The sequence below is a fragment of the Rhinolophus sinicus genome, chromosome 17 (assembly GCF_057876585.1).
Source record: "Rhinolophus sinicus isolate RSI-liver-muscle chromosome 17, RSI-T2T, whole genome shotgun sequence".
NCBI lineage: Eukaryota > Metazoa > Chordata > Mammalia > Chiroptera > Rhinolophidae > Rhinolophus > Rhinolophus sinicus.
The window spans coordinates 1,593,595-1,620,343 of record NC_142517.1 but is presented as its reverse complement, the minus strand read 5'-3'; the positions used below and the strand labels follow the sequence as shown (position 1 = coordinate 1,620,343).

Here is a 26,749-nt window from a genome sequence, read left to right as displayed (position 1 = left end):
CACCCCCACAGAGGCTGCCTGTGCTTCCCAGTGGGTCCTCTTCCCTTAGAGCCCACGGGAGGAGGGACAGAGCAGCCAGGGCCCACCTCCATGGACAGACAGAAAACACGCATAATTCCACCACGATTCCGGACTCACAGTGTGGAACGCCCGGGTCCCTGAAAACTGCTCTCCCAGAAGCCGGCCGTTCTAGCCCTGCCAGCTGTCATGGAGTGGGAGTGGGTCCTCAGGAAAAGAGACAGACAGCTGGTCCCGGGAGGGGAGGGGAGAGGTGTCAGCTGGGTCCCCATGCAGGTGGAAGAGGAACCAGGATGGAGCCGTCTGCAGGAAGAGCATAAAGAAAGTGCTGGAAGTGCTGCTGGTGAAGCAGCCCCTCTCAGAACACTGGGCCTTGCCAGGGGTAAGCCACCAAGCCGTCTGTCTATTCTCTTTGTCCTTCGCCCTGTCTACCCACTGACCAAACGAACGCCAGTCACCTGCGACTACAGCCTGGACAGTTCTGGCCTCTGTCCCTGGCTGTTAATGACAGAGCCACGTACTTGGCAGGTCTTCAGGCCCTAGCACAGCTGCCAGGGCTCTGGGCCCTCAGCACAGGGGCCGCAGCTTGGAGCGTCGGGCCCTGAGGGGCGCCTGCTGAGCCTGCAGAGGTCCAGCTGCCACAGCTACCGAGGGGCAGGGTGTCGTGAGGGCCCAGAATGGACATGACGTGGACTGTGAGGGACTTTGAGTACCAAGCAGGGTCCCCTAGATGGGTAGGGGACAGGGAGTGCAGGCGCAGGGTCTGTGTCCTTAAGCGGGTGGCAGCCAGGCTGGTGGCCAGGCCACGGGAGGCACCAGTGCCTGGCCTGCCCTCTCCCAAGGCTGTGCTTTCAGCCTCACGCCCGCTGCCGAGCAGGCTGACGTGGGCACTGGGCTCTGGGCAACGTCACTCTGGCCCAAGACAGCCAGGGCGCCAGACGCTCGTCCGCCTGTGGCTCCAGGGCTCTGGCTGGCCGCCCATGCCGGGCAGGTGGCCAGGGATGTGAGTCCCTGGACGGCCTGCCCACCTGCTTCCGCCTCCCTCCCTGCTCAGGGCTCCCAGGAACCAGGAGAGACGCTGCCTCGGAACCTGAAGCAGATCCTCCGCAGAGAGTTCTGGCCTCCCTTCGAGAACCTGCTGAGGCAGGGCACGGAGGTACGACAGCCTTTCTGTGTGTCCCGAGCCCCCTCGGGCTGCAGGGAGAAGCAGAATGTTCCCCTTTGCCGTCTCCTCTCTAAGTCGGGGGTGGCCTAGGGCGCTGCCACCCTGGGCAGGCCTGGTATCCATTCCCCTCCCACACTCACTCTTGTCCTGAGCACAGCTGGCACATGGGGGACCCGCGGCGTCCGTGCCTCCCAGGGACACGAGCTGGGCCCACCCGCACTTGTCAGGCCTGTTTGCTTTATTGAATCTCTAATTCATTACGAGAGCAGCACCTGTTTGCTAGGACATCCCAAATGCAGCCGGACACACAGTGAACAGCCAGCCGCCGGCACAGCCACGCGGGGCGCCCCGTGCCATGGCCTGCTGGCTTCCTCCCGCCTGTGTGGGCACAGCTCCTACTCTGTCCACACTGGAGCCCACAACAGCCGCACGCGACGTTCCTCTGTTCCTTGTTTTTGCTCTTAGTTTGCGGTGGTCCTATTTTTAGGTCCATACGTACAAATTTCCCTCGTTCTTTCTCACGACTACATAATGTTTTGTGGGCTACATATATTTTGTGCCACGATTTGGTTAAACAGTCCCCTAAGTGGCATCTAAGTTGTCACCAGTCCTTTTTCTGCCACGTGTTAGGATGAACCAGGCCATGGCTGGCACTGATGGTTTTGACCTATAAACCCAGCCATTTCGTGGGGTTTGTCCTGTGTGCTGCCTGGGGGGACACTGCCATCTCCCGTTTCCGTACTTTGTAAAAACAGTTTGTTTCTTGAGGTAAAGTCTGAACAGCATAAAATTAACCATTTTACAGTGAACTGTTCGGTGGCATTTAGTACATTGACAGTGCTGTGTGGCCGCCACCTCTGTCAGTTCCGGAACATTCCCATCACCCCAGAAGGATACGCCGCACCCGTTGGGGGCCACTCCCTTCCCACCCCCCACCCCCCCACCCCACCCCCCGCTCACCGCTGAGTGCTCTCGGAGTCTGGGTTTACCCTTCTGGACATTCATGTTGGTGGGATCACACGGTGTATGGCCCTTGGTGCCTGGCGTCTGTCACTTAGTGTGATGTCTTCAGGGTCCGCTATTAGTTTTAGTCCTTCCAAGGACAGTCCCGGCGGGTCCGATGAGAGGCCAGCAGCCAGGAAGGAGACGAGTGAGGCTGTGCGCCCCGAAATGTGTTGGTCAAGGCTGAAAGCCTTGTTGGGAGCAGCTGGAAGGGCGGGGAGAGAGCCAGGCCGGGGGCTTGGGTGCCCTGGGCAGCTGTGCTCAGAGCGTCTGAGGGCCGGATAGAGCTTGAGGACGGTGAGGTCCCTCCCGCGGGAAGGAAGCCAGCGGGCTCAGGGCCCGTCTGACTGGCTCGCTCTGCCCTGCCCCCTAGGTGTACAAAGGCTACGTGGACGACCCGCGGAACACGGACAACGCCTGGATCGAGACAGTAGCCATCAGTGTCCACTTCCCAGACCAGAGCGACGAGCTAAAGAGGCTGGACTCTGTATGGGGCTTGGGCCCAGGCTCTAGGCAGGGGCACTTGGGTCGTACAGGAGGGGTCTGACGGGCTCCGGGCAGGGGCCAAGTGTGGGGGCTTCAGGGGTCAGAGTTGTGCCCAGAGGGCACTAAGGGGAGGCCAGAGGGCACCAGCAGGGCCTGGAGCAAGTCAGGGCTAGATGGGGACCCTGGGATGGGGTCCTCCTGGGGCCCCCTCAGGCTCGCATCAGGGGAGATGTGTTCATACACCTTTATGGGGATACCGTCCCCCGTATTTAGCTCAATCCTGAGTGTCCCTAATCTAGAACTGAGGCTGAGAGGTTCTAGGGAAGAAAACTCGGGGCTTCCTATGCAGGAGAGAACACCTCGGAATAAGGAGACGCTGTCTCACTCTGGGACAGTCAGGGCTGCAGCGTTTTCTGAGTTGGGCCTCAAGCAGGCGTCCTTGCTCCCTGGTGACAGAAGAATAAAGCCCAGGCCAGCCCGTGGCAAGGCCCGGAGCCCAGGACTGAGGCCGGGGAGAAGCCTGGGGTGGCTGGGTGGAGGTGGGCGGCTCCGAGGCTCAGGATGTGCCTTTGTCTTTGCAGCACCTGCACACCTGCGACCCACGGGTGGCCATCCGATGGCAGGTGGTGGACAGGCGCATCCCGCTGCCCCCCACCCACAAGACCATCCTCCAGAAGGCGGCCGCTCTGTACGAGGCTTACTACTGACCGTGGGCTCAGGCCGAGGCTGGTGCATCCCCGGCCCCTCAGAGACTAAAGCCGCACGATGCAGCCGTGGACCTCGGCAGGCGAGGGGACCCACCGCCCCTCAGGGCTAGCTGGACTCAACTGCCAGATGAGCTCGTGAAGTGGAAGGCAGCAAGGCACTCTGAGAGGGGGCCGAGGCAGGGGACAGGCTGGCTCCGGTCACACAGCAGCTCCTGGAACTCTGCCAGTCATCGCTGCCTCTTTGAGCTGGCTGGCAGCCAGGTGAGGGGCTGGAGCCTCCTGGCAGCCTCGGCCCTCAGCTGGAGTCCACTCCCTCCTGGTCATGTCGTCATGGGTGCATCAGCCCAAGGCCTGCGACTCCCAGGGAGCTGGGGTTCCCCTGTGGCCTCTTCCTTGGGCCCAGGCCCCACAGAGGGCCTCCACTATGACCTGACTCGGTCCCACGCCTGGCCTGGGGTGGGCACCGTGGGAACCCCAGTTCCCCGCCCGGTTCACCATCAGGGCTGAGCCCCTCAGCAGGGTCAGGGTCTGGTGTGCTCAGACCTGCTCTGGACGTGCAGGGGGTCCCTGCCTGTGCACGCCCCCGGGACTCACACACACTGCTCTGTCCCTCCTTGTGAACCCAGGGAGGAGTGGCTGGTGGGTCTGGGTGGCGGGGGAAGGGCGCCCTGTTTGGTGTCAGGGACTCACACACCATCGGCATCAACCAGAAGCTTTAAGGACCAAGAAGCTTGTTCAATCTGACATCCGTTTGCTGCCCCATACAGCCTGGCCAGCTCCTGCACTTCCCGCAAATTAGTTCCAGACCAGTGCACTGTCGGGGCTGTGTCTGGGCCACCGGAACCTCTGCCCACCCCGGCCTGAGGGCATCTCCCATGGCGTCTCCCCGTGGACGCCCTGCAGGCACCCAAAGGCCAAACTTGTGGTTCCTGCTCTGACACCACCCCCCGCCCTGCCCCCTGCTCTTCAGCCTCCGAGGCCCAGGCTCCATCATGGTCCTCAAGCCCCACCTTGGCCTCCCCACCTGCAGGTGCTCAGGTGCCCTGGAGCCTTGGTTTTTATCTAGACTCATATACCCAGCCAAACTAGAATTCAAGTGGCAGCACCAAATAAAGACGTTTTCGACTTGTAAGGACACAGAGAAACTGTTACTTGTGTCCTTTCTGGCAGAATGTCTCAAAGATGAGTCGTGGAAACGCAACCATATTGGCTCGGGCTGCTCTAACAACACCGCTGCCAGGAGGTCCAGACCCGGTGCCTCAGCGGTGGTTTCTGGTGAGGCCTCTGCTGGGTGTCCTCACAGCCTGTCCTCGGGGGACACCAGTCCTGGCAGATCAGGGCTCCACTCGTGACCTCATTTAACCTCATTCTGTCCTTAGGGGGTCCACCTCCAAATACAGCCACACTGGGAGTCACGGGTTCCACATAAGAATATTTGGGAAGGACACACACGCACACACACACACACATACACACACACACACACACACACGTATGGTAAGCAAAGAAAGCATTAAAATGTATGGCTAAGTCTTATCATTGTGACACATAAAGGGAAAAGAAAAGTTAACAGCAGCTTAGAATTAATGTCCCGCCAGCCTCAGGGGGCACTGCATGCCAGCCTCCAGCATGGTGAAGGTCGGGAAGAAGAAATGGACACTGACCAGGGTGGTGCCAGGACAAAACAAAATGTACTTCAGGTCTGGGCGACCCTAGGACAGAAATAGGGTAACGCTCTAACCCCTCAGAGGGACAACAACAATGGAACAACAACTCAGGGAAAGAAAAAATATCAGAGGACGGTTAATACAAAATAAAATGATAGGAAGTAGTCAAAACATGTCAGTAATTATGACACATATAAACTGTGATTCTCATATTGAAATAAAAACCAGCAAATTTCTCTTGTTCTCTCTGTTATTATTATTATTATTATTTTTTGTCACCTAAAACAGAAGAGATGTAACAGCTGGCCACATGGGCAAGACGCGCCGGGCAGGTGCTTCCAGAAAGAAAGGTGTGGAGACAGGGATGGCAGAGCAGAAGGCTCAAGGCTCAGACTTGCCCTTTTAAGGACACAGAGGAGTGTCTGCACTAAAGATACAAATTCATGAAGACAGCACTTTCCTGAACTGCTATCCACCTAACACCAGAGCTTTTAAGTGTATGAAGCAAAATAGTTAGAAACTCAAGGAGAAATTGGCAAATCCACAGAAATCTCAGAAATCTCAGAAATCAAGGAATCTCAGAAATCGAATCAAGAAGCAAAAGGAAAATAGGGTAGAATTTGAATAATGCAATTAACAAGACTGGCCATGCTGTGTGTGCATTTGTGTTGTGTGTGCATGTGTGTATACCTTCACATATGTGTGTACAAGTGTATGTTTATGCTATACATACAAATTACCGTCTGCACATAAATTTATATGTACAATCCAAGGATAATATATATTGATATTTGTATAATAAATGATGTGTAACATAAATGCATGACACACACATAACCATACATATGTGCACTCTGTGTACATGATTCTGTACCCACCCCAACAACAAGAAGGCCCGGGAGAGACACTTAGTTCCCAGACACACACGTGACATTCACAAAGGCTGAGCACACACCACGATCCAGGGGGTCTCCACAACTCCCCACAGGCGGCTCTGTCACCCAGGCCACTCTCTGGTCACGGCCTTAGAACAGTAGCATTAGAATGGGGACACCCATTGGAAGAGAACAGTGCATGCAGGTGTCTATGTCCTCGCTGCACACTTGGACCGAGAGTGACCAGTCCCCTAGGTAACCCCGAGGAAGAGGAGGCGACACCAGCAGGGCACAACCTGCCCAAGGCTCCGGGGATCACTTTGGGGCCCGTTTCCCAGCAGGAGCACTAGTGTGGGAGGGAAGTGCCTGTCGGGAGAGCAGACGCTGTCCTGAGACTCTGCTCAGCACCCCCAGGGTCACCTCCAGCTGCTCAGGGACCCTGGTAAGCCAATCCTGTGATTGGGACTGTGTGGGGACAGAGCCAGGAGAGCAGTTTCCAGGCTCTCGGCCTCACGTGGAGAGGTGCTGGCTTGGGTAGTAGACGGCCATCAGCTGTGACTAGTTGGCCATCAGCTGTTACCAGTTAGCCATTACCCACTAATATAACTGCCGTGGCTGAGCTAGCAAGGGCGGATTGCAGTTAGCAAGTGGGTTGTTGGTTGGCAGAGAAGCGGATGGCAGGTTGCTGATCATGTGGCTCCTGCTTCCTGTGTCTCCAACCCAGCCACCAGCGAGACTATAGTGGTGTGACTCCCCTACTATGGCTCCGTGGGTGTTCCTTTTTGGCCTCACCATATCCCGCGTTCTTATATGGGGAGCGGGACCAGAGACTCTGCATTACAGACAGGCTAGGGAAAGCCAAGGGAGTCGCCACACCCTGTGAAGACCTGTCCTTCCACCTGCCCACCCCTGCAACCAGCACCTTTCCTGGGGAGCAAATCAGAGCGAGACCGTGAGAGGGTCCTGGGTCACAACCTGCTGTATGAGGCTGGAGAGTTTTACGAGGGTCACATAACTTCAAATACACTTATTTACAAATCACAAGACCGGAAGTGAATTGTCTGAGGTTAGGACTCACGAAGTTCAAGAAACAGCGACCACATAAATCTAGGGGCTGAGGCAGAATTTAAGGAAAGAGGAAAATAAGAATCAGCATGGAAAAAATGGGCTCTTGAGAAAGAACAACAAAATTAACAAAACTTGGATCAAGAGGAAGAGGGAGTGCTCTGGCGTGTGTGTGTGTGCGTGTGTGTGTGTGTGTGTGACTGAGTGTGAGTGTGTGTGACTGTGAGTGTGAATGTGTGTGTGGGGGTGTGAGTGTGACTGTGAGTGTGTGTGACTGTGTGTGTGACTGAGTGTGAGTGTGTGACTGTGTGTGAATGTGTGTGGGTGTGGGTGTGAGTGTGTGTGACTGTGTGTGTGAATGTGTGTGAGTGTGTACAGCCTGTAGAGGGGACAGACATGAACCTCCCTCCCCCACCAGCCCTCGGATCCCCTGCAGCCAAGAGAGGGAGGCAGTTTGTTGCGAGGTGGCCGGGGAAGGAATGATCAGGGCACAAGAGAAGGCCACAGGCCCTGTGTGCCTGGGGAGCCAGGACAGGGAACCATCTCCGGCCTTCCTTCTGGTTTTCCAATCCAGGTTTCCAAGATCTGGCAGAGAGAACCAGGAATTTCAGGAGATCCAGGAATTCAGAGAGATCTAGGAATTCCGGGAAGGCTCCAGCTGGCCGAAGCTGCTGGGACAATTTTGCCAAAGGCAATCCATCCACAAGGTTCTTAGGGGTTCCAGCCATGCCGTTTTGGTTCCCATGCTGCGAGCACGTCCTCCCAGGCAGCTGCCTCTGTCTTGTCCCTTTGTGCCGCTCCAACCCTGCCTGTGAGCTGGCTGCCCTCAGTGGCACCTGGCAGGCTGGGGTGCTGTCTGAGGGCAGGTGGGGCCAGTGTGGAGGCCAGGACAGCCGAGGGCCCAGCTGGGCACGTGGAAGGGGAGGGCGGGAGAGCAGGCGACCAGCACACGCCTAGAAGGGCGGCTGCCAGAGGAAGGCCTGTCCCAGGCCTCTGTGGTTGCTCTGCGTGGGGAGGCCGTGGCCAGGCCTCGCTGGGACATGTCACTCATCTGCCTGCTTTATGCTGCCCTGTGCATGGTGCAGACTGCCACTCCTTGTGCCCAGGGGGACGCACTTGACCCTGCCAGCAGGACGGCCTTCCTGATGGGGAAGCAATTAGGCAGCCAGAGCAGCTGTGTTTAATCCCTGGGGCCGTGATCACCAGCCCAGAGCCCAATTACAGTCTGGAGGGTGGCTCCAGTGGGCAAACCATGTGGCCAGGATGGCATTAGAATATTTCTGGTGTTTCTTAGAGCACTGGCTGTGGTCTAGAGTGGACAGTGAGCCAGGCTCTTGCAGGGCCCATGGCCTGGGCCTGGCTGGTGGCCAGCACCTGCTGTGGACACTCTGATGTCAGCACCAGTGAGATCTGTGAGGACCGAGAGCACAGCTCACCACACAGCTTCCCATGAGCACCTGGAACTGATGTGTCCATCACCAATGTAGTCACAGTAACAGGCGGATCCCCGAGAACAGCAAACCTGCAGGTCCTGTTCTCTGCTCCGGAGGCGGAGTGCACACTCGCTCAGGGCACACTTGGTCAGGGCACACTTGGTCAGGGCACACACTCGCTCAGGGCACACACTCACTCAGGGCACACTCGCTCAGGGCACACTTGGTCAGGGCACACTTGGTCAGGGCACACACTTGCTCAGGGCACACACTCGCTCAGGGCACACTCGCTCAGGGCACACTTGGTCAGGGCACACACTTAGTCAGGGCACACACTCGGTCAGGGCACACACTCAGTCAGGGCACACTCAGTCAGGGCACACGTTTAGGAGCACACACACGGTCAGGAGCGCACACCTAGCCACCTGCACAAATCTTGCTGTCAGCTGCTCGATGGATGTTTGACTTGCGCTGACCAGCACGCAGATGAGGCCCAGCACAGCAGCCCCAGGAGCCCCTCGAGCTCCCTCCCCACCATGGCCTCCACTACTGACAAGTGTTGCCTGTTCTTGAACCTCCCACAAGCAGAACTGCACAGCGTGAGCTCTGTGTGACTGGCCCCTCCCACTCCCCCATCCACACTGTGCTTTTTGGTGGTAACCACATAATGTTTAATTTAAATATTAAAAACATTCCATAATGTGGGGACTCCCCTTTGGCACCTCTTCTTTACCATATAATAACCTGCCAACAGCTTCACAGATCACCATATTAGTCTCTGTAAAAGGTAGCTGACTGCTTAAGGCAGAAATAATAATGCATTGTGGGGTTCCTGCACACGTGCACATTAACTGCACGACAACCGCACAGCCCCAATGGGTGCAACACATGGCTGCCGGGCTGCTACTCAGGTGAAGAGGTCCAGTGTGACCTGGCGGATGATTGGACAGGAAGAGGCAGCCGGATGCCACTCCCTAAAGCAGCCACTGAAATAACAGTGAAGAGTTACAGCCAGGAGTCATGAAAGGAGAGAAAATGGATTCACAAAGATACTCAGTCCGAAGGAAGGCAAGGAAAGAGGACAAGGGACAGAGCAGAAGAACAAATGAGAAAGAAACAGAGGCAGACAGGCTGGAGCCTCACCATGCAGCCGTCACGTCAAATGCGAGTTATCCCAGTGCCACCAATGTGTTAAGAATACTGTCCCCTAAGCCACCAGCCTTACTCAGTGTCACTAGCTTTTTCACTAAAGTCCTTGTCTAGTCTAGGGTTCTGCACTGCATTGAGTTGTCACTTCTCCTTAGTCTTTTCCAATCTGTAACAGTGACTCAGGCATTTCTCGTCTGTTATGACTTTTTCATTCTGTTTTTCTCCCCTCTTTCTTCCGTCTCACCGCCCCCCACTCCGGTTCAAGCCGTTGTTTCTCAGTCTAGTTGTGTAGGACACAGCTCCCTGGCCCATGCTGGTATTGTGAGCCTTGCGCTCCCCTGGCTGAGGCAGTCAGTCGCCGGTCGTTGGTCGGCCGCTCACAGCGCCACACAGTAGCCTGCAGCAGCAGCCCCATGGCAGCACAGCAGCTGGTGGCAGCACATGCCAACCTCTGGCTGCTCATAGAAGCTCAGCTCTAGGGAGAGCCGTTGTTCACAATCTGAGCTGTAGAAGGCAGAGTTCATTGGCCCATGTTGGAATTGAACCGGCGGCCTTCGGAATCGAACCGGCGGCCTTCAGAGTTGGGAGCATGGCACTCCAACCGCCTGAACCACCGGGCCAGCCCCGACTTCTTCATTCTTGAAGTGTACTGATTAGTCACTTTGTAAAAGGTCTTTCAATCGGAGTGTGTCTGAAGTGTTCTCACGACTGGAAATTGTGCATTTTGGGCAAGAATACCCTCGAAGTGAGGTTGTGTCTTTCTCAGTCCATTGCATCAAGGGCTACATGATGTCTCTCTGTCTTATTACTGATATTATCTTTTGTCACATACTAAGGTGGTTTCTGCTGGGTTTCTCCACTGTAAAGTTATTACTTTTCCTTTTGTACTTAATCAAAATATTGAGGAAGATACTTGGGTGCTATGGAAATCCTGAAGGATATAAAGACACTCAAAAGTGAAAGGTGGGAGTCCGGCCTGGTGGCTCAGGCAATTGGAGCTCCATGCTCCTAACTCCAAAGGCTGCTGGTTCGATTCCCACATGGGCCAGTGGGCTCTCAACCACAAGGTTGCCAGTTCAACTCCCGTAAGGGATGGTGGGCTCCACCCCCTGCAACTAAGATTGAACATGGCACCTAAAGCTGAGCTGCCACTGAGCTCCCAGATGGCTCAGTCGGTTGGAGCACATCCTCTCAACCACAAGGTTGCCGGTTCAAGTCCTTGACTCCCGCAAGGGATGGTGGGCTGTGCCCCCTGCAGCTAACCACAGCAACTGGACCTGGAGCTGAACTGCGCCCTCCACAACTACGATTAAAAGGACAACAACTTGACTTGGAAAAAATCCTGGAAGTACACACTGTCCCCCAATAAAGTCCTGTCCCCTTCCCCAATAAAATCTTTTTTTAAAAAGTGAAAGTTGGGAGGAGCTATCCCATGCCAGCCTGATCAAAAGACAGCTGGAGGGCTGTGTCAATGTCGGACAAAGCAGGGTTCCAGGCAAGGAGCTGGGGATCATTTCATAATGAGGAAGTGGCCAATTAATCAAGAGGACACAATAATCTCAATATCAGGTTTCAAAATACACAGAGCAGAAAAGTGATAGAACTGCAAGGAGAAACAGACAAATCTATGCTCACAGTCAGAGTCCAACAGCCCTTTCTCAATAATTCATAGAGCAAGTGGACAGAAAATCAGTGATAACATAGGACACTCAAGTCACACCATCAACAGAGGTTTACAACAAACAGTCCTGGAACACTGGATATCTGTATGCACAAAAAATAAACTTAGACTCCTATCTCATATCATATACCAAAATTAACTCAAAATGGATAATAGAGACGAAAATGCAAAACCTCAACTTTAAAACCCTTCTGACTTTAAATTAGGCAAAGATTTTTTATATATGACAACAAAAGAGTGATTCATAAAATAAAAAATTGATAAAACGGACCTCATCAAAATTAAAAACTTCTGCTCTTTGAAAAACTTCTAGGAGGATGAAGATACTCCACAGACTCAGAGAAAATGTTTACAAATCATGTATCTGCTAAAGGACCTGTATCCAGATAGATATACAAAGAACTCTCAAAACTCAACAATAAGGAAACAACTCAATGAACAGTAGGTAAAAGATGTGAACAGAGCACTTTCCTAAAGAAGATAAATGGCAAATACACAGATGAGAAGATGCCCACCATCATGAGTCACAGGGTTCAAATCAACATCACCACCGTGAGATACACCAGTAAACACCTATTAGCGTGTCTAACGCTAAAGCACTGAGCGTGCCAGATGCTGGTACAGGTGTGAGTATACACTGTTGGTGGGAAAGCTGTGCAGTCACTTTGTCAGTTTCTTTGAAGTTAAGCATGCAGATACCATGTGATCCAGCCATTCATTCCATTCCGAGATTTACCCAAGAGAAAGAAGAGTATTTGCCCAAAGGTTGCACACAATGTCCGTTTCACTTCATTTGTCATAGCTAGCAACGGGAAACAGCACAAATGTCCACAAACAGGCGAACAGAGAGCAAACCGTGGAACACGCATACAATGACAGTCCTCAGCACTAAAAGGAATGCCCTGACTACACATCAGCAGGGGCAGCTCAGTCATTTGCTGAGTGAGAGAAGCTAGACAAAACAGTACCTGCTGTGATTGCACTTATGTGAGTCTCTGGGGACAGCCAGCAGGTCAGCGCTTGCCTGGTGATGGGGGACGAGGGCAGGGAGGATCAAGGCGCAGTGGGGTATTTACTGCGTTGATTGTGGTGGTGGTTTCCCGGGTGGGTGTATACAAACGTCGAAAACGTATCAAATTTAAAAATGTGGTTTATTGTATATCAATTACACCACAATAAAGCTGTTTTTAAAAGCCCTAGGATGGGTCAGGCCTAGCTTAACCGCCCCACCCCATACTTCCTACCCTCCTCAGGCCCACACGCAGGGACCCTAAGACACAGAGGGTCCTGGGGCAGAAAGCGACTTAGGTGGATGGTGACCTAAGCCCACTAAACAGCTTTAGGGGTCACTGACATCGGGGATGGAGGGACGCACAGCAAGGGCTTGGTGCTGATCCGAGGGTCTCCTGGTGACACGCACCCAGTGTCAGCGCCAGGAAGGGATTCGCCCCACCCCGTGGGGCGGGGCTGGACCCGGGGAGAAGCCGGGCTCGGAGATGTCACGGCCCCTCCCCCAGCCCCCGAGACACACCCCCGCCCTAAAGCCCCGCCCCCGCCCCGCCCCACGGCTTCCCAAGGCCCCGCCCCGCCCCTCAGTCTGAGGCTCCGCGTCGTCGTGGCCCGCGCCCGCCCTCCCGAGCCCAGCCCCGCCCCTCGCCCCAGGTACCGCGGGTGGGGCGCAGGCCAAGTCGCGTGTGTCCCGGTGGCCGCGGACGTGGGCGCGGGCTCCGGTGTGGCCCGGGTGTGGCTCCGGGTCGGGCTCCGAGCAGCCGAGATCCTCACGCAGAGCAGCCTCCGGACGCGGACGCGCAGGTAAAGCCCCCGGCCCAGTCGGGAGCGTGGACACCCCTCCCCCGTCCATTCCCCGCCTGCGGGTCCTCGGGGTCCCGAGTCCCGGGGTGCGAGCCCCGCCCGCCCAAGCCCCGCGCGGCCCCGCCACTCCACGCCCCAGAGCAGCGCGCGCCCAGGGCTTGGCTTTTCTCTTTTCTCGTTTTCCTTCCTTTTAACTGAAATCAAAGGCGCTGACCCTGGTGCTTGTGCCAGGCAGCGGTTCCTATTGCGGCCGACAGAGAGGACGTTTATTTATTATTATAATTTTTAAAGGGTTGTCAAAATTCGCAAAGTGCTAAGCTTCCTACAGCAGCCTGGCCCGGCTGTGATGAGCGCCCGCTGGTCGATTGGGTCACCGGGCATTCAGTCTTCCTGGTTCTCAGCCAGAGGGGAGATGAGGGGGTGAGGAGGTGGACCCTAGTCCGCCTCACCCGGTGCTCTCCAGGCCCCTGGTCACCTAGGTGGGCAGTGGGTTTGCCCAGGGCGTGTGGCAGGGTCGTCCCCCCATTTCCATAGGTGCTGGCCCCCAGCCAGCAGTCAGCACCACCTGTCCTTGCTCTTCTGGTGTCATTGGGAGTCCCTGGAAATAAGTTACAGAGACACCCCCCCACACACACACAGGTGAGATAAGCCTGTGACAGTTCTCCAAAGTCACAGTGTACCCTGGGTCCCAGCTGGACCACTGAGGACAATGCGTGCTGCTCCTCTCTTTTAGAACTGAGAGAACACCGTTTTTCCTGCCACGTGAGGAACGAGAGTTTATGTCCGTGTCGGATGGTCACTTGCACAGCTGCAGGCAGGGACGTGGGGACGAGCACTGAGCAAGAGGAGCGTGCCATCTGTCCTCAGTGCAGTCAGGATGGGCCCCATGGGCAAACAGAGCCCCTCATCCCTGCCAGTCCCCACGGGCGGGTCCTGCCTCCTCCTCCTCTTCTGCCTGCGCCTGGGCACCTCCTGCCCACAGAGCTGCCAGTGTCCTGACCACGCCGGTGCCGTGGCCGTTCACTGCAGTGCGAGGGACCTGCAAGAGATTCCCCAGGACATTCCTGCCAACGCTGTGCTCCTAAAGCTCGATGCCAACAGAATCGCCCGCGTCCCCAACGGAGCCTTCCAGCACCTGAGCCAGCTGCGAGAGCTGGACTTGTCTCGGAACGCCATCGAGACCGTCGGCCCCGCCGCCTTCGCGGGCCTGGCCGCGGGCCTGCGGCTGCTGGACCTGTCTCACAACCGCATCCGCAGGATCCCCAAGGATGCCCTGGGCCAGCTCAGTGCCAAGGTCCGCCTGGCTCACAACCCCCTGCACTGCGAGTGTGCCCTGCAGGAGGCCCTGTGGGAGCTGAAGCTGGACCCCGACTCGGTGGACGAGATCGCCTGCCACAGCTCGGAGCAGGAGGAGTACGTGGGCAAGCCGCTGATCCAGGCTCTGGACGCTGGTGTCAGCTTCTGCAGCGTCCAGCACAAGACCACCGACGTGGCCATGCTGGTCACCATGTTCGGCTGGTTCACCATGGTGATCGCCTACGTTGTGTACTACGTGCGACAGAACCAGGAGGACGCCAGGAGGCACCTGGAGTACCTGAAGTCCCTGCCCAGCACCCCCGCCGCCAAGGACCCCCTCAGCCCCGCCCCCTAGTGCCGCTGAGCCCCAGCACTCTTGTGGCAGGTGGTGACTGACGCTTGGTCTTGGTATCCCCCTGGGGTGGCAGTCACAGCTACTTCTGTGCAGTGCTCTTTGGGACAAAGCTCTTTCTGGAATTGCACTTCGTCACTGTGACACCTTTCGAGTTCAGTCGTTTTGCCATCAGACCCATTGACGGAGGAAGAAACCAAAGCTCAGAGAAAGGGACTGACTTGTCCACACGACAGTCAGGGAGTGGTCCAGTGCGGCCTCAAAACCAGGCGAAGTTCACGTCCCTCCCATTCTGTGGGCCTCTCCCACGTGGCCTGTGGGAGCGAAAGCATTCAGAGAAGGGACGGCTGTGCTCATGGGTCTGTGGTTCCCGTGCTTTGGGGTGCAGATTCGTCTGTGGAAGGCACAGGAGACCCTGTGGAACTGACACGCTCTGACCCCTGGTGTTTCCTGTACACATTTGACCATCGAACTCGCCAGCGCAAAGCAGTGGTGGCCAGGGCTTTCCAGAGAGAGAAGCGAGTGAAAGTGTGCTCAAACTCACTGTCAACAACTGTGCTTATTTTCAGAATGTTTGTGAAGAGAGACACTTGTACCCAAATTTCAGTCCAGTGAGAGGAAAATAATCCCCCAAATCCCAAACCAGAAACACCATGGAGAGAAACCTGAAGACGGGCCAGAGTGGGTCCTGGGGCGGTGTCAGTCGGCGACATGTTCGGCCCTGGCCTGCTTCCTGCTGCGCTGTCTGTGCCTCGTGTGTGGGAAGGCCTGTCCCCTCTGGTCACCTCCGTGCCTTGCTGTTCTGCTCAGACACCAAAGCAGCTCCTTTCAAAGGACAGGGGGACTGATGTCTGATGTCTCCAGGCCAGTCAATGGGACACCTACTTTTCTCCAGCAACAACCTGCCTCTCTCTCTTTTTCTCTCTCCCTGTCTCTCTCTGTCTCTCTCTCTCTCCCTCTCCCTCTCCCTCTTCCCCCCCCCTCTGCTCCCAAGAATATCAGAGCTCATTGAATGCTCTGTTTTCTTACCTATGATACTTCACGATCAGCGTGGACGTTACCTCCTTCTGTATGACTCTGATCCGTCTTTCCAATTTTATTTGTTACTGTCTTTTTGTATGAGTGTTTATATTTTAAGCCACTTCAGATATTTTGGGGGAAGCAAATAGGGAAAAATTGCTATGAACTGAAGGCACAAAGGATAGACGCCCCACCAAGCAGAAGCTTAGAAAGGATTCACAGTGCAGGGTGGTTTGTGCCTGGAAAGTAGTGACCTGAAGTGGGAAACGAACATGGGGCCGCAGCCACCCCTTCAGCCTGAGACCCGAAGGCCCGTGTGGACACGGACGTGGCTCTCAGTCGTGGCGCATTAAACAGAACCCAGCAGTGGGTTCCAAACGCACTCCCACACTCGAGGCCCTGCGCCTGTGTCCCAGTGACAGCGCCCAGGCCAGCTGGCTGGGCTCACACTTGCTGCTCCACAGTCGCCAGTGCACAGGGAGCTGACAGCCTCATCCTTTTCCAATGACAGCTAAGACCAAGCAGCCAGTCTTAGCGTCGGTCCACCCATGTGACAAATGCCACGCAGGGCAGGCAGGCGCTGCTGTTTGCTGAGCAGCAGGACACAGGCTCCTTGCTGATTTGGGTCCCCTTCCCCGTCCATCCGACGGGCATGGGGTGGGGACGAGCCCCACCTCACAAGGAACTCGCCACCTGATGGGGGTTCCTGATGGATGTGACCCTGGGTCAGAGGAAGAGAGTGGAACCGGCCTCGTGGCAGAGGGGGAATGTCAGGGTCCTGCCAGGGCCCCTTGTGTCCTGTGGGTGCTGGTGGCCTCGGCACTCGGGGGGCCCTGTCCTTGCTGCCAGGAACTCTCTGTGTGCTCTTACGCCAAAATCAGCCCAGATCCTGGATGCCACCCACACATGGCCCTGCAGGGGGCTCCGGGGGTGGATGGGGCTACTTCCCTCCCCACCCTTAGCTGGCCCCCAACCCAAAGCTGCCTTCCCCTTGATGCTGGGAAGGGGGCTGGGTGAGGACCAGAGCCCCTCCTTCTCTTGAGCCCAGAGTCAGGGGTCTGCTGGCCCTCCTGGCCTTTCTGGGCCCCTCGCCCCTTTGTGCAGTCTCCCAGGGGAGGACAGCTTCCTCCAAGGAAGACCAGCAGGACCTCAGCGCCGAGACGCCAGCTCCCTCCTGCACCTTGCTCCAGGCTCCGGGCAGCGGGTCCTCTCCAGGTGCATTTGCAGGAGACTTTGATCCTGACTGAGTTACCTGGGGCGGAGGTGGGGCTGCTGGCACAGGCAGTGGTGGAGGCAGAATGTTCTGGACTTGAGGCCACGGCAGGAGCCTGGGGCAGCTCCTGGAGTCGTCCTGCTGAAGCTCCGTCCAGTCTGACCCTACCGTCCTCCCCACCCTGAGGGAACCCGCAATAAGCCTCCTTGTGCTTAAATCAGCTGGAGTGGGTTCTGCTGTGGGCACCACCGACCCAGGCTCCTCACTGCAAACTCGGCCACGTGACCGAGCTGCCAGACCTGCAGCCCATGCTGTGGAGGAGCTGGGTCAGGGGCGAGGCCAAATCACACAGCCTGTGGCCCAGTGTGGAAGTCCGCGGCCACCGTCAGGCCTCTGGGTGACATGGGCAGGGTGCCCACTGGGAAGGTGGCAGTCACGAAGTCACTAGACAGCATGTACTGAGCTGGAGGGGAAATGACGAACACAGGAGTCGGCTTGTTTGGGGCAGAGCTGACGCCCAGGCCTGGAAGTTCTCACTCCAGGAAACACGGGCCCTAGAGTGCTGTCAACACAAGGAGGTGAGTCCTCGGCTGAGCCCCAGATTGAAGGCAGGCCAGCGTGTGAGGCAGGGCGGCCCAGGCTCGAGGTCCAGTCTGGGGCAATGCAGCCAAGAGCCTGGGGCACTGCATCTGTAACCATGGCGATGACACTGGTGGGAAAGGAGCGGGCACTGGGTTGGCTGCCAGGCCTGGTGACCAGGCACAGCTCGCAATGTTCCCTGGAGTCCTGTGCAAAAGGAGGTGGAGAAGCAGCGTCCCAGAGTGAGGAGTCCACTGGGCTAAACTTCCCTGTGAGTCCAGCTGCTGGGCTGTCGCTGGGAGGGCTCCAGGAGCAGTGGAGGGACAGAGAGCCAGGGGGTAGGTGGGGAGTGGCTGCTAGGCCAGGAAGCTGATTCCAGAGGCAACATCAGCAGCCAGCCTTACGGATGGGGAAACTGAGGCACAGAGCAGTTAGGGGACTTGCCCAAGGGCCAGGACCCCAGCACTGCTGAGGTGCTACCCCTGCCAGGCCCCACCAGGCACCTCCATCCATCCCAGTGAGTTGGACGGGCAGCCACTATCCAGCACCCCGCTGTCTCACGCTCAGCTGCCACCCCGTCTGCGCCCTCTCCTGGATGCCAGCCACGGTGGCCTCACTTGGCCGGCAGGGCTGGGTCCTGCTGTCTGTCTGTGAGGCGGTCACATCCGGGGTTAGTGGTGTTGACCAGTGGGCGGCCCTGTGTGTGGTCAAGCGCCCTGGTGATTTGCAGTTTCTCCCCAGTCACTGCTGCAGTTACCAGATCAAGGGCTCGGAACGGACCCCAAGCTGCCTGTCCTCGCCCTAGGCCAAGGGGTCATCTTCAAATCAGAGCTGTGCAGTCCAGACGTCCCAACAATGAGCCACACTGAGGTCCCCAAGCCAGTAGCTTGCATTCCCGTCACACACCAAGAGGCCTGCCTCTCACTTTCAACTGGCCTGCCCACGAGAAGGACCTGGGCAGGCCCTGGTCACTGGTGTGACATTCACTAGTGACATGTGCGTGTAACGTGTCAGAAGTTCAGTCTGTTTTCCACCATTGAGATTTCTCCTTTGTGAACATGTGTTCATGCCCTTTGCTCTCGGTTCTGGTTTGTATGAGCTCAGACCACGGTACTGGCCGTTCCAATGACCCTGTCCTTGGGTGTACCAACAGTGCCTGCTGGTATGCCACCTTTACTTACTTGTGTTTTAAAATGACATCGTGTATTTGACAGATATCTATCTACCTATCTGTCTATTTTATACCTATCCATCAATCTACCTGTGTATCATCTATCGTCTATTGTCTATATCAGGGGTGTCCAAACTTTTTTCAACAGTTTTCACCAAGGGCCATATGTGGTAAAATACATAAACAGCCGGCCACTCACTCGAGGTGAAGTATGTATTGCCTCACCTGGTTTATTTAAGTAAACTAAATACATTTTTGGAATTTGCTGCGGGCCAGTTAACAATGGATCGCGGGCCGCACCTGGCCCGCGGGCCGCAGTTTGGACGCCCCTGGTTTATATCCTCCCTTTCCATTTTCTTCCATTTTCATTTACTTACGTTGTTTTCACCTTTAGAAAATTTCCCTCCAAATAAAAAAAAAGTACTCTAGAATCATTTGATTTCTAACATCTGTAACTTTAACTCTTCCAAATTATGCCGAAACCATGTTGAATTGTTTAATTTTAGTATCATTTACTACCTCGGCGCCAAGCTTTCCCTCTTTCAAAATATTTTTCCGTGTTAATTCTCTGAGATGCTCTGTGGGTCACTCATTCATCACAAAGGCCGGCTTTGGGATTTTGATTAGCTGTGAGTGTGTTTGAATGTGTGTGGTTTGTGTGCATGTGTGCATACGTGGGGTGTGTGTGTGTCTGTGTGTACATGTGTTTGGATGTGTGTGGTGTGTTGTTTATGTGTGCATGCGTGGTGTGCATGTGTTTGGATGTGTGTGTGTGCATGCATTGTGTGTGTGTGTATGCTGTGTGTGTGTGTGGCGGGGGCTGAGCTGGTGGTGCCGAGGTGAAGGGGTGCCTACAGGAAAAGTCCAGCAACCCTGACCAGGAGCCATGAGCACGGTGACAACAAGATTGGTCAGCACGCCCCTATCCCCCACACTTCCTAAGCTGGCAGGACTGATGGAACAGGTGACTCCGTCCTTGGCCTTGTTCGGGGCTCAGGAGGGAGCCCGCCCTGGCAGTCAGGAGAGAAGCACATGCTGCCCTGGACTGTATTTCTCCAGGAAATCACCACCCCGAAGAAGCAACCCCAGAGAAAAATGCAGTATGTACAAAGATGTTCTCACAGTGTCATTTATCACAGTGCGGACCGAGCAGAAGAATTCCTGGGAATTAACAAAGGCTACGGGCTCGGAGTCGGGGCATTGCCACAGGAAGTACAACATGCTCGTTAAAATGACAAGAATGTGCCATGACGTCACATCATACGCAAATTCACACAAAACCACACGCCGCCTTGCGAACGTTTAACAGCAGGACAAAAACCAGAGAGCTTACTTGATGAGATGTAAATATTTTAATGTTCACTGCTTCCCCCTCCTCTTTGCATTCATAATTTAAACAAGTCTTGTTTACAATTTTTGTTTCCAGCCAGTAGAATGGAGACTGGGTACTGTGCCGAGGTCGTGTGGCACCGTGTCATCGCAGAAGTCCCGAGCAGATGCCTCCCTGCGTGTGCCTCTGGGTTTGCGGTCTGCGTCTGCGTCGTGGGTCTCCTTCCTCCAGGTGCTAGTCCCCCTTTCCCCAAGGCAAGCCAGACCCCATAGTGACACCCTCAGGGCAGAGAGAAAGCCGGCAGATGTCGGGATCACCCCGGGGAGACAGCAGCCTTGGAGGGCTTGTGACAGTCCCAGTTTGCCCCTCCCCATGGATAAAGCGAGGCTCCTGGGACTGACCCAGCCGTCCTGCCGCCTGAGGGCCTTGTCCTGTGTGAGCGCTGTGCTGTCCAGCAAGTGTGCGGGCAGGGAGAAGAGACTTACTGTGAGGAATCGGCTCAGGGAGTTGGGGAGGCTGCCGGGGGCCCCAGGGGAGCCAGTGGTGCAGCTCCAGCTCAGGGTGTCTGCTGGGGAAGCCCCCGTGCTCGGGAAGCCAGTCTTTTGTCCCACAGGCCTTTTCCTCACAAGGGAGGCCCACTGTGGGGAGTGTCTTCTGCTTCCCCAAGTCCACCGACTTCAGTGTCCCCCTCACCGAGCACGCCCTGCAAGGTGACCCATAAACCAAGTGTCCCAGGCGTAGCGGCTGGGGTCTCGGAGGCCCCCCGCCGTGCTCCCGGCCTAGGTGGCCTCCTGGCCTGGGTGGATAGCCTACCTCTGGCAGCACTTCTGGGGGGTCCTCCTGTGGGATGGGCGCCAAAATGACAGGCCACTGTCCCCCATCAACCCTGCAGGTCTCCCCGGGCCGTGATCTTCCTTTGGCCCCTCTTCTCATGGCTGCTCAGACCCTGCCTCAAATCCCAGTCAACATCAGAACTGCCCCCCGCTCCCAGCAGACCCCAAGAGGTGTGTCTTGCCCCCACTCCTCTCTTAGGGACAGTGGGCAGGTCGAGCCAATCCGAGTACAGGACGCCCACCTGGAGCTGAGTTTCAGGTGAGCAGCAAGCAGAGCTTGAGGGACCTTCCAGGTGATAGTTGGGACATATCTTTACACATGTGCAGTGACATGAAAAGTATTCCTTGTTCCTCAGCAGTTCGAGTTCATCTGCAGTCCTGCATTTTGTCTGGCACCCTCAGCCCATCCTCCTGGGACCAGCTGATTTACGGCTGTCACCATAACCCATCGGGCCCACACGTGGGGGCCCCTGGCTGGCCAGGCAGGGACATGGCCAGGCCACAGGGACACTGACAGCAGGGACATGGGGGCTGCCGTGGCAGGTCTGACTTGGAGTAAGGGGCATATCTGCTTTCTCCAAAACACTGAGTGCATACATGGGGGGTCCACACCTGTGGCTCTACCTGGTGGACGCCCGAGCCCGGGACCTCTCTCACAGGTCCCCTGGCCTGGCCCCAGACCCCACCCCACACCGCTCCTGGCCCTTTGCTGTTCTCCCTGAGGAGGGGACATCCTTGTCAGAGGTCAGCCCCAGCCCTGCCCAAGGCACATGGCCCACTTATTGGCCTGAAGGAGGCTCTAGAAAAATCTCACCATTTGGGAATCACGAGGACCCAGACCTGAGAACCCCTAGTCTGGCTGCACTGAGGAGTGGGAGGCTTGGCCTGGGCTCCGACCTGGCTGGTGGGCCTACCTCGTCCTCACATGGAACCGACCACAGGGCCCCAGCCACGGAAACCCAGGACTCAGGCTGCCTGCAGCCGCCACTGTGCCTGGCATGTGATCTTGGGCAAAAGTCGCTGAGAATTTTGAAATGGCAACAGCAGAGTGTTCACCGAGCCTGGGGCCTTGGTGCTGCCGAGCTCCAGCCCCCCCACCACACCCAGAGTGGACAGTGCAGTGGGCCTGGCCTGGCTACCACCCATGGTCTCCTGGCTGTATGGACTTCACAGGCCTTCCAGCAAAGCCTCTGGCACGGAGCACCCCCCCCAACACCCCACCATGAAGACCTGCCGGTGGTGCTGGCATCGCCCCACCTTCCCCCAGCCAGGTCCCCAGGTTGGTGTCATGTCTGCCCGGCAGCCTTCCCAGGGAGGCAGGAGGCCTCTGCCCGGTGTAAGGTCAGGGGCAGTGGGCAGGGAGGGAGGAGCAGAGTGAGCACAGGCCCCAAGGATGCATCCTGCACACCCACCAGCTGCAGTGCCTGGGGCGGCAGCCAGGCTGCAAAGGCACGATCGCCCCACTGAACATGGGGTCTCTCGTGGGGGCGGCCTTGGGGAGGAGATAGGACACGTGCCAGCACTGCTTGGGATTTCTGATCTAACCCTATGCTCACTGCATTCATGGGTAAACTGAGGCCACAGACGACATCCCTGCAGAGGAGAGGCACCTTCCGCTGCCCACACTGGTGATTAGGGACCCGAGGGCATGTCCCTAAGGCCTGTGACGCACTCACCAGCAGTCGAGGCCCCGCCAGAAACACGCAGAAACAGCGTGCTCTTTGTAAAGAGCGTCATAAATATATTTCGATACAGACAGAGCGTAATAAATAGCTGGGACGAGATGTGCCGAACGCATCAGGCCTGCTCCCCACCTCGGCGTGGACGGGCGCACGGGCCAGGCCTCGACGCCCCGCGGCCTTTGAGGTAAACAATTGTATGAACTTTTCCTCTAACGCGAATTCCCTACGGGGCAGCTCTGCGCTCTGCCCCAACGCCCATGGGCCACTATATCCAGCTGCAATGGCCACCAGGGCAGACAGGTGACGCCCCCTACTGGACAAGGGCCAAGGACGGCTCGGGAAGCCAAGCCGCCCCAGCTTGTCCCTCCAGAGGTTTCAGGGCTTCTTGGGCGGCATTCTGGGTAGAGCCGGCAGGCGGTGTCCCTGGGGACCCGGGGCCTGTCAGCCCGTCCTGAGCCTCAGCACCCGGGAGAGGGGCTCCTTGGCGCTGGAGTAGACGAGGTAGGAGCCGGCCGCGGTGCGGAAGGCTTCCCAGTCCCTGCAGCCAAAGGTCGGGAGGCTGTGCACGGCCACGAAGCCCTCGTACCCCTGCCACCTGCGGGAGAGACACGTCAGCCTCGGGGACGAGCACGCGGGGAAGGCTTGCCCCTGCCGCTCGCAAGGAGGGGCTGCTCCCCCACCCCATGGCCCCCACCCCACCCTTCTGTGCTCCTCTCTGGGCTTGGCGTGGAGGGGCCTCGTGGCCCCAGCTGCACAAGCTGCCCCGTTATAATCAGAGCTGGGCCAGGAGCCTGCAAAGAGGGAAACTGAGGCCCGAGGTTCGCCCTGTCCACGACCCTGCAGCTCCTCATATCCACCCAGGACCCTGCCCCCAGCCCACAGTGCCCTCGGGGCAGCCCCAAAGGGAGGGGTGGGGGTAGGAAGGGGTCCTGGCGGTTCCATGGGTTAACTGCAGGGCCAAGCCGATGTCCACCCACACGCGCTCAAACACACACTGTCCCCACATGGGACACAGCAGCCAAAGCGGCTCCTCACACACTGCTCTGCGACCCACACCCCAGTTCGGATCCGGAACCCAGCCGTGGTTCTGACAGCTGCAGGGTCAGCGGTTTCTGGGTTTTGCCTTCAAAAGGGATTTATGGACGGGTGGTTCCATTTTCCTAAAGTGGAATCCCCACAGCAGGACGCCTGGATCAAAGGCACAAGTAGCTCCTATTTTAACATTTTTCCAGACCACTTTCTGAAAAGGCTGCGGTGATCCCTGTCCCGATGAGAAAGGGCCGTCCCCCTCCCAGTTCCATGCACCGCTTCCAGATGGATGGAGGAAAGAACCTGGGTCATCCTCGCGCTTTGAGAAAAACAACTTCTAATCTGTTTATTCACATTTGTCATTTCTTCTTCTGAAAATGCCTGCTCATATCTTTTGCCAATTTTCCCAAGTTGAAAAAAAAATCTTTTATTACTTTGTAGGGGTTCCTTTTCGGTCACATGTGTGGTACACAGTTTGTGTTTTCATTTTGAATAGGATGTCTTTTTCCATTTAAAACGTTGAAATGTAGGTCGTCAGCCTGATGACCTATTTTCAGCCTTACTTAAAATTTCCACATCTTCTTGTGTAACTTTAAGGTTATATAAAGTCATCTTAACTTTTCTTTTTACATTTAGATTTTAATCCTTATTTAGTTTGAAGATAACATGAAGCAGGGTTATAGGTTGATTTTCTTCCAGATGGACAGAAAATTATATGAAATTATTTTATGAAGTAGTCCATACTTTTTTCATTGAATTGAAATACAACATTTATCATGTTAAATGACTGTAAACGGTTGGCTTTCTCCTAGACTGTATTCTATTTCACCTATAGATTTAGTTCTGGTGAAAGTCACTTTGCGGTGTTTACATGCTGTCAGGACCTCTTTCACTATTCTTCCTTTTCAAATTTTCTTGGCTATCTTTGAAAATGTATTGTTCCTCATGAATTTTAAAATTTGTCATGTTGGAAACCTCTACAGAAGTAAATTAGAAAGTCTAAAGAAAACTGATGGTTTTTCTAGTAAAACATGGATGGACCAAAATTGTCTTAAGAAGAGACAGAAAACCTGATTAAACCAATAACCATGGGGGGAAACTGGACAAGCTGTTTCAGAAACACTATTAGGAAGGGGCCAGGCCCAGACGGCGTTATAACTGAATTTAACCTAATCGTAAAGAAAATAGATAAATCAATTTTACTATTGAAACTATCCCAGCCGACAGGGATAGGTAGAAAACTGCAGCCTGTGTCTACCGGGGGTGCCAAAAAAGTATATATATATGACATGCACTCATCTTCTATTATCAGTATATAATGAGTGTTACAATTTTAACACAGAGTTTTCCGTTTTCAAACATATATATATATATATTTTTTTTGACACCCTCTGTATTAAGTTATGCTTCATATCGAACTAGATAAAGAAAGGTAAGGCCCCAAAAGAAAACCACAGAGCAACTTCATTTTCCATTAAAGATGTAAAAATCTTGACCATACATGATTGGCAGCCAGTGGTATATTAAGTAATTACACATTCAGAGGCCTTAGTCCCTGGAATTCGACGAAACCTCTCACAAATCATTACCCAACAGAGGAACAGAGACCCAGGGGCCATGTCCTGCACTAAGAACTCCACAGGGAACCACGCGGATGGGACACGACCGCTCACGTCCCATCAGGCCATGTGACGCTCAGCTTGCTCTCATCAAATCAACGAGGCAGCTCTGTTGGCCGTTGGCAGAACTATTCAAGATTGTTTTGGAATTTCTAGTTAATTAAGAAAACTAGGGCCGGCCCGGTGACTCAGACGGTTAGAGGTCTGTGCTCCTAACTCCGAAGGCTGCCAGTTCAATTCCCACATGGGCCATTGGGCTCTCAACCACAAGGTTGCCAGTTCAACTCCCACAAGGGATGGTGGGCTGTGCCCCCTGCAACTAGAAAATGGCAACTGGACCTGGAGCTGAGCTGCGCCCTCCACAACTAAGACTGAAAGGACAACAACTTGAAGCTGAACGGCACCCTCCACAACTAAGATTGAAAGGACAACAACTTGACTTGGAAAAAAGTCCCGGAAGTACACACTGTTCCCCAATAAAAGTCCTGTTCCCCTTCCCCAATAAAATCTTTAAAAAAGGGGGGGGGGCAGCCTCAAAAAAAAGAAAACTAGATAAACAGTAAAGACATTTAAAGTAAAGAGGCGAAGGTGTTTTATTCGCAGAGGCAGTGATATTCTTATACCCTCCCACAAACTGCTTCAGAAAACTATCAGAACTGATAACACCATTTTGTCAGGTGGCTAGACACAAAAATCAATTGTCACAATAAGCAGCTGGAAATGAAAACGAAAGGCCCCAGGCGTTGTGCTTAGAATACGGGAAAAAACCCCTAGGTGAATTTGATGAAGGTGCCACAATGAGGACACTAAACTGTCCTGATGGAGGAGAAACCTACCAGAGTCCCAGTGGGAACTTAGAGAATAAAGTATCAACAACTGTCAAATGACTGTGTCCACATACTACATCCCCGGCCAGACTCCAACGTCCTGAGCACCAGCCTGACCACTGGTCCCCTGGCTACCCCAGGGGCAGGACCCACATGTGGCCAGCCCTCAGGTGTGCCAGGCAACCCCCAGGGCCCGAGGCTGTGACTCACTCTGAGCCTGGTCACCAGGCGGGGGAAGGTGAGCCCACCCGGGCGAAGCAGGTGGGGAGGAAGGGTTCGGCCTTCGCAGCACTTTACCTGTAAATAATACTGTTTACCAAGAAGGTATTTCCATCGAAGGAGTTGGCAACCACCAGGAAGTAATCTTCTCCCACTGAGAAAAACTCCCAGTCCAGAGCACTGCGGGAGCAGGGGACAGGGTTAGGGCGCAGGCATTAGGACACTGAGCCCTTGGCACCCGGAGCTCAGGGCTGGCTTCCAGCCAGTTCTCCGAATCCCCAAATCTGAGGAGGGGCGATTTTCTCAGCTACAATGGGAGTTGGTCTATTCCAGGGAAATGCAAGTAGTGGTTCCCTTAAAAACAATTGTTTGAAGTTTATAACTGTGGTAAAACATGCATAATATAAAATGCACAACCACTGTTAACATTGAATGCACAGTCCACTTTTAACATTGTCATTACTGCACAGTCCACTGTTAACATTGTCATTACTGCACAACCATCACCACATCGTCTCC

The 26,749-nt window shown here is 55.2% G+C and overlaps 3 protein-coding genes and 2 non-coding genes across 9 annotated transcripts in view; 4 read left to right on the top strand and 1 right to left on the bottom strand.

The window, feature by feature from the left end:
- Window positions 1-4,519, top strand: part of TRPM2 (transient receptor potential cation channel subfamily M member 2) — a 46,210-nt gene extending 41,691 nt beyond the window's left edge. For 2 of the 3 annotated variants that reach the window (XM_019745725.3, XM_019745731.3), the window contains exons 29-32: window positions 295-400; window positions 1,073-1,174; window positions 2,559-2,672; window positions 3,253-3,522. In XM_019745725.3, the coding sequence (XP_019601284.3) occupies window positions 295-400; window positions 1,073-1,174; window positions 2,559-2,672; window positions 3,253-3,378 (448 nt within the window). In that variant the 3' untranslated portion in view covers window positions 3,379-3,522. Of the gene's footprint in view, window positions 1-294; window positions 401-1,072; window positions 1,175-2,558; window positions 2,673-3,252 lie in introns of all 3 variants that reach the window. The other variant, XM_019745729.3, reaches the window with a different exon arrangement.
- LOC141568083 (Z6 small nucleolar RNA) lies at window positions 354-407 on the top strand. The gene has a single exon (XR_012491091.1). It is a non-coding gene; the product is annotated as a Z6 small nucleolar RNA (small nucleolar RNA).
- On the top strand, window positions 1,048-1,116 carry LOC141568084 (Z6 small nucleolar RNA). Its single transcript, XR_012491092.1, has one exon. It is a non-coding gene; the product is annotated as a Z6 small nucleolar RNA (small nucleolar RNA).
- Window positions 4,520-12,840: 8,321 nt separating the features above from the next.
- On the top strand, window positions 12,841-15,819 carry LRRC3 (leucine rich repeat containing 3). Its single transcript, XM_019745652.3, has 2 exons — window positions 12,841-13,060; window positions 13,794-15,819. The coding sequence occupies exon 2, from the start codon at window positions 13,938-13,940 to the stop codon at window positions 14,709-14,711; it is 774 nt and encodes a 257-aa protein (XP_019601211.3). The 5' UTR covers window positions 12,841-13,060; window positions 13,794-13,937; the 3' UTR covers window positions 14,712-15,819.
- Window positions 15,820-20,024: 4,205 nt separating this feature from the next.
- TSPEAR (thrombospondin type laminin G domain and EAR repeats) overlaps window positions 20,025-26,749 on the bottom strand; it is a 158,893-nt gene continuing 152,168 nt past the window's right edge. For 2 of the 3 annotated variants that reach the window (XM_088794512.1, XM_074324189.2), the window contains exons 11-12: window positions 26,309-26,410; window positions 20,025-23,131 (exon numbers count right to left, since the gene is read on the bottom strand). In XM_088794512.1, the coding sequence (XP_088650638.1) occupies window positions 22,978-23,131; window positions 26,309-26,410 (256 nt within the window). In that variant the 3' untranslated portion in view covers window positions 20,025-22,977. The remainder of the gene's footprint in view (window positions 23,132-26,308; window positions 26,411-26,749) is intronic. The other variant, XM_088794513.1, reaches the window with a different exon arrangement.